At 48.2% G+C, this 6,655-nt stretch overlaps 1 protein-coding gene and 1 long non-coding RNA gene across 5 annotated transcripts in view; one reads left to right on the top strand and one right to left on the bottom strand.

The window, feature by feature from the left end:
- The first annotated feature begins 1,683 nt into the window (after positions 1-1,683).
- The window catches only part of MEIS1 (Meis homeobox 1), a 139,455-nt gene continuing 134,483 nt past the window's right edge, over positions 1,684-6,655 (top strand). Inside the window, exons 1-3 of one of the 4 annotated variants that reach the window (XM_032291931.1) lie at positions 1,684-2,436; positions 4,326-4,552; positions 6,417-6,558. In XM_032291931.1, the coding sequence (XP_032147822.1) occupies positions 2,425-2,436; positions 4,326-4,552; positions 6,417-6,558 (381 nt within the window). In that variant the 5' untranslated portion in view covers positions 1,684-2,424. The remainder of the gene's footprint in view (positions 2,437-4,325; positions 4,553-6,416; positions 6,559-6,655) is intronic. The other 3 variants (XM_032291933.1, XM_032291932.1, XM_032291934.1) reach the window with 3 other exon arrangements.
- The window catches only part of LOC116560522, a 1,658-nt gene continuing 447 nt past the window's right edge, over positions 5,445-6,655 (bottom strand). The window contains exon 2 of the long non-coding RNA XR_004272999.1: positions 5,445-6,252. This is a non-coding gene — a long non-coding RNA (uncharacterized LOC116560522). The remainder of the gene's footprint in view (positions 6,253-6,655) is intronic.

The raw sequence follows: 6,655 nt of genomic DNA, 5'->3' as shown, positions 1-6,655 counted from the left end.
TAGGGACTGGCAGTTTGCATTCCCCGCAGATCGAAGCTCCCTGCTGATCGATTATTTGATAATTGATTTTCCCCGCAGCCAATGCGCGGCTGCCTGGGCGGGGGCGCCTCCTGATTGGCCGAGAGCTCCTCCGCGGCTGCCTACCGAGATTTGGGTGAGCTCATTTTCCAGTCGACCGCAGGGGGAGTTTTCTGCGACGCTTCAGCTGGAGGGAGGGGGAAAAAATCTTCTCCGAGCGGAGCAAGCTGCGAGCCCTGCTTGGGGATGTGAGGTTTCCAGCCGCTGTTAAGAGCTGCTGCGGCTGAGCCATCTCGGCAGATCCGAGTCCAGCGGACAGAAATATAAATACGAAAATAACGCCACTAAATATAATCACAAGGGACAAGCTTAGAGTGGGAGAATAAAAGGGAAAAATTAAAGCCCAGTGAATAGGTGTTAAAGTTAAAAAAAAAAAAAAAAACAACAACAACAGTGGCTGATTGGAGCCTCCGAGTTGTAGGTACGGGCAGCTTTTGTCTGAAATCTCAGCTCCCGAGGATTTCTTTTTCTCTGGCACTGGGAGGTTTCGCCGAGCCAGGTTAGGGACGGGGAGGACGAGTGCGGGAAATGATGTCTGGGGTGGTGAGGGCAGGGCGTCGCTGGAGAAAGAGCTTGGGTTGCGGGGGGGCGGGCCCGGGGCTTCTCCAGGCCCGAGAGAGACAGAGGCTGGAGCTCCCCGGCGCTTCTAAGACAAAGGCAGCGGTGACTGCAGCCCGAGACTAGCACTCCGGCAGCGTCGCGCCGCGCCCTAGGCGCACTGCCGCGTCTCCTCCAGCGGGTCGGAGAAAGCGCCTCCCTCCCCGCGGCTCCCCGGCCCGGGCTCCGCCCGCGAGGACTGGGGTGCTGAGAGCCCGCGCCGGGTCTCGCTTTCCGGCGATCATAAATAGCTTGGTGTTTGTAAACAGGCACCGGGGGCACAATCCCGGCGCTCAGCTCATTGTTCCCTCCCTTCCTCTCTACTTCGCGCAGGACGCCTGGGTTGGGGTTGGGAGCCGCTGGGGTTAGGAGGTGGGGAAGTCTAGACCCGAAGTGACAAAATGCGAGTATTTCCTTTTCCCCCTGGCCCGGCGTCCACCTCGAACAGCAAAGGAACCTCTCAGCTGGGTCTGCCGAAAGACGGAGCCACCTCCACCCCACGTTCTCAGGACTCCTTAGCAGAGGCTTTCCCAGCCCGGCTTCTCCTCCTCCTCCTTCTCCTCCACGCTCTCGGTTTGACTTTTCTCCTTGCAGTGTTTAGTTCTGAGAATTCAGTACTTTGCGCATCACCCCCTACCCCGAAAAACACTGGCAGACCTCAATAATTTCTAGGAAAGTCATGAGGTCTAGGCTCGGAGCCCTGTGCAAAATAACTCCCGCTCCTGCCTGCCGGGCGTTGATTCCCAATTTATTTCAAGAGAGCGGGCTTTGGGGAGAAAGTCTGCAGGGGGAGGGAGAGAAAAGAATACTGAAAATAAAGCCGGCGGCCGCGGGCTACTGCCTGCGTTTGTGTGCGTGTGCGCTGGGTGTGTGGTGTTTGTGTCTCGGCTTGCGATTTAATGGAGCGCCTCTCTGCCTCTCGAGTGCGGCCGGAGCTCGCTTCGCGCACCCACCCCTGCCGAGGAGCCTACTTGCTGCAGCCCAATGCATTGTGTAAGACGCGACCTGTTATGGCCACCACTACTTCCGGGTTCTAGCATTCTGGTCGGAATCCACCTCTCCGCCTGTGCAACACACACTTTACACACGCACGGGGACTGCAAGCGGGCAGCATCGATCGTGGCTCCTTTAAGACAAACTCAGACAGACATTTTTTTTAACCCTCCTTCTCTAATCTCCCTCCAGTGCAGCACTTGCAAAGAGGGAGAGAGAAGGAGAGAAAGAAAGAGAGAGAGAGAGAGAAGAGAGAAACTGATTAGAAATTAGAACTGATTCAAGGGAAGCAAGCGCTAGGGCTTTGTGCATTTGAATATTAACATTTGAGGTGTTCTGACCAGAAGAAGACAGAGCGGATGATCATTCATTCACCACGTTGACAACCTCGCCTGTGATTGACAGCTGGAGTGGCAGAAAGCCATGAGATTTGGTAGTTGGTTCTGAGGGGCGCTCTTTTTTTTTTTTTTAAACTGATTTTTGGGGGAGAGAAGATCTGCTTTTTTTGCCCCCGCTGCTGTCTTGGAAACGGAGCGCTTTTATGTTCAGTGACTCGGGCGCTTTGCTTCAGGTCCCGTAGACCGAAGATCTGGGACCAGTAGCTCACGTTGCAGGAGACTTTAAGGGATTTTTCGTCGTCTTTTTTTTTTTTTTTTTTTTTTTTTTTCCGGGGGAGTTTGCATATTTGTTTCTTTTCACACTGGCCTTAAAGAGGATATATTAGAAGTTGAAGTAGGAAGGGAGCCAGAGAGGCCGATGGCGCAAAGGGTACGTATTAAAAAACAATTGTAGAACTCAAATGTGAGATTAAATTGAAACGTGGCCGAAAGACACTACTAAAAAGTTTCCTTTTTTCTCTCTCTTTTTAAAACTGAGGCTCCTAAAGCCGTGGCCTAAAGAGAGAGGATTTATTCAATGCATTTGTAGACTTGTGTGTGTTACTTGCAGTTGTTAATTAAAGGAATCAATTTATCTGTAGATTCCTAACTAGCAGCTATATAAATAAAAATGCAAGCTCAAACAATCATCTGCTTAAAAAAAAAAAAGAAGCTAGATACCTAATGCTAAATTTGAATATTCATAGATCAGAAGTTTAAAAGTTATGTTTAAACTAAAATATGCAGCTGGAAACTTCTGATAGATATGTTATTGATTATGCTCATCTTTAATATCACTAGAAGTATTTAGCTTTTTAAAGCAAATACCTTTGTCATAGTATAGCCAATTTTTTTTTATCAGAAAACATTCATCTTTTTATAATTTCAATTTGTATAGATTTGTATTCAAGGCAATATTTTGCAAGTTTTTCTTAGATAAGCCATGTACTAATTAGATACTAAGCACACCGTTACTCACTTTAAAAATACAATACTAATTTCCCCATATTTCTTTTTCAATGGAAATGCAGTGAGAGTAAAGTGAGACAATGACAACCACTGAGGTAGTTTCTTAAAAGAAAGGGGGTCTGCAAAAAGCCTTCCTGCATAATTTGTGTCCTGGCCCTCAAAGCCCTGTTTGCAAAAGAAAGTTACCAGGCTGACATATTTTTCTTTACTCCTTTGGTTCAGGCAAATGTCAGCGTTCTTCCAAACTCTTTTCACACCTCTGGCTTTAAGGAGATGAAAGTGGCAATTCCTCCTTTCTTTGAAAATCATTTCACTCTCAGCGCCTCCAAATCTTGGGAAAATAACTTGCCTGGAATGAACCAATTAGAAAAACCTAAATAGCTAAATTTCACACACACAAAATAATGACAATCAATATGAAAGTAGTTTGGGTTTTTTGGTTTTTGTGTTTTTTTCTGCAAGAGGAAGATAGGTTTTCTGTTCATTTGCATTTGAATTTGCTTTAAACCTGGTGAGTAACATTTACCTCCTTGACTTCTCGTCTGGAAAGAAAGTTCATAAGAGTAAATAAGAAAATAGAACATTAGCTGCTTCAACTGCAGATTTTCTTTAACTTTGGGGGGGGGGGATTGCTCAATTCTAAATTCAGCTCTGATATTCAGGAAAAGCTACCCTTCTTTGAGTTTCATGTATAAGGGGTCAGTTAGTTTTATATAATTTAGCAAAGTTTGTCTTGGAAAGCAAAAGAAATGCAGTGTCTTGCAGGACTGCCTAACCTCATGCTGGCAGGGAAATAAAATGAGAAGCCTGTCTAAATTCACGTGCTTGGCGTAGCTGTTCCCATCGTAACTTTTTTTTTTTTTTTTTTAATTCCCCCTGATGTGAAGGGGCTGTGAAAGTAGGCAGGTTTGCTGCACTGTTCCGGCACGTTTTATTATTGTGATTTTGAATTTCTTCCTCCGGAGACATGCTCGTTTCACCTTCCACCCCCGAGAAAATGCTTCTCTTTCTCTCCTTCTTTCTTCCTTCCTTCCTTCCTTGCCAAAGGAGCCTGAATTTCTGAACTAGTTGATAGGGACGTAAGTTAGAGCAAGATCATTCATCCCAGGCGAGTCTCACTGAGAATTCTGTCATTTTTACTTAAAAATCTCTTTTGTAAAATAAGAAAACTCAGCTTTAGAGACGCAAGGCCACCGAATTCCGGGTGGAAGGATCCAACTGGACTGACCTTATATAAGCTCGGTGCCTTGCGGTTCTCCCATTTGCCCGCCTGGCCTTCTGAACCTTCTTTCTCTCCTGTTTGTCATGCAGTACGACGATCTACCCCATTACGGGGGCATGGATGGAGTAGGCATCCCCTCCACGATGTATGGGGACCCGCATGCAGCCAGGTCCATGCAGCCGGTCCACCACCTGAACCACGGGCCTCCTCTGCACTCGCATCAGTACCCGCACACAGCTCATACCAACGCCATGGCCCCCAGCATGGGCTCCTCTGTCAATGACGCTTTAAAGAGAGATAAAGATGCCATTTATGGGTAGGTACAATGGGCAGCAGGTTAAGTAGTTGAGACTCGATGCTTCCCTCTTTCCCTGTGCCGTTGATAAGAGGAAAATCAGAGTTCTCTGGGTTGGAGGTACATCTTTGGTGACTTTTCCTTCATGTTGTATGGAGAATTTGGGGAGGTGGCCTGCCATCCCCGACGCCCTCCATCTCCATACACACTCTGTGCACACCCAGTGCTCTGCTTCACCATGCACTGCCTGCAAGGGGGTCCCAGATCAGGAGAAGTTGGCTTAAGGTCCCTTGTCCCCTTGTCAGACTCCCTCAGCGGCTAGAGTCCTCCCTCGCTTGATTTTTTCGCCTGAGAGCGTTAGGGGTTTCTAAATGTAGGCGCCTTTGTGTTGGAACGAAACTTTTAGTTTAAGGGAAAATCTCTTTTAAGCCACTGATTGTTCTGACTTGCTAAGTTTACTCAGCAGCCTTATGCTGGCTCTGCCACTGCACAATAAAACCAATGCAGGACAGTTGCAGGTCAAGCAAGGGGGAACATGTTTTGCATTTAGGGAATTTGCCACTGAAGTCAAGGAGAGGCGCTTGCTGTGAACTGTTACACACATTCAGAAACTTCGAGATGTTTTAGCACTTTGTGCTCAAAGGTGAAACCTGCAGGATTTGGAAATAAGAAAATTCCCGGCGTTCTTCCTCGGAGGTTTTCTGGCTGCGGTTTACACTGCTTGATCTCCTCCGCCATGCAATTAGACCCTGGGCTAGTAGAATCCTTTGAAACTCGCTTGTGCCTACTGTGTGCCGATACATTCGGGGACCTCTTTGTACTTTGCAGGAACTTTGATTTCTATTTATTTATTTATTTTTTAATCAGGACACATTGACCCTCCCCAGCTGGAAAAAAATAGATTTTCTTTTTACTTTATTTTCTGATCCCTTATGCGATGGGCTTGTTTAAATCCCACCGCTCTGTCTGCAGCGTGGTTTAGGCTCCGGGACAGAACATTTGGGGAAGCTTTGAAAGGGACCCCAAATTGTTAAATTCCCAGCTGGGCTGTGAGAGCTAATAAAAGGCTTGAGACACCTCCTTGGGCATTAGAAGAAGCTTTTCTTTCTTTCTTTTTCTTTTTTATTTTTTTCTTTTTTATGGGCCGAGACAAGCGACGACAACTAGGCCCCTCGCAATACTGGCTGCTTTGCCACTTTGCAGAGACAAAATGAAAGGTTTTACCGCAGGAACATTTGAAGGAACTTTCTTTGGGGGGCAGTGGGGGCCATCTGCGAAGGGAGGGGAGTGTGCGAGGAGCTGAGGAGGAGGCTCCGGGCTCTCCGAGGGCCTTGGGGTTGAGATCCGTAGGTGTAGCCCGGTGACAGTCGGTCCCACGGCCATGGACGTCCCTTCCCCAAGTTAGCTGAGCGCCTGCCACCGAATCCCCCGAGGCTGGGCTTCACAGGGCCGCCTAGGAGGAACCCGCTGGAACCAGCCCTCCCTACCCCTCCGCCTGGCGTCTTTCTCCTCCACCGGATCCTGGATGTGCAGTGGAGGGGACTAGGGCTTGTCGGGTGGGAAACTTAATTCAAAATGGCTGCTGGAAACGCTGGGGTTTTATTCGTAGCAAATGTTGCCAATTTCTCCGGCCATATATGCTAAACCCATCCTCAGATACGGTCCATGGCTCAGGGCCTCCGACATCAGGGCTCCAGGAGGAAGGGGAGGTGAGCGGTCACCTGGGCGCGGGGGTGGGGGGGGTGAGGAAAAGGAGAAAAGTAGATGACACAATCGGAGAGGGGGTCTGTTCCTCTTGCTCCTCCGGCTGTTTTTCTTGGGCACCTTTTTCCACTGACTGGGGACTAACCATTATGTTGTTTGTGACTGTTGTATTTTCTTGCAGACACCCCCTCTTCCCTCTCTTAGCACTGATTTTTGAGAAATGTGAATTAGCTACTTGTACCCCCCGCGAGCCGGGGGTGGCGGGCGGGGACGTCTGCTCGTCAGAGTCATTCAATGAAGATATAGCCGTGTTCGCCAAACAGGTCAGCAAAATAAATGTTAAAAAGTAAAACAAAAAGAGAGCCCCCGCCCCGTCCCCAACACACACACACACACACACACACACACACACACACACAC

The sequence above is a fragment of the Sapajus apella genome, unplaced genomic scaffold, assembly GCF_009761245.1.
Source record: "Sapajus apella isolate SASKATOON/1434 unplaced genomic scaffold, GSC_monkey_1.0 scaffold26, whole genome shotgun sequence".
Classification (NCBI taxonomy): domain Eukaryota; kingdom Metazoa; phylum Chordata; class Mammalia; order Primates; family Cebidae; genus Sapajus; species Sapajus apella.
Note: the sequence above shows the minus strand (reverse complement) of the source record. Positions and strands in the feature narration are given on the sequence as shown.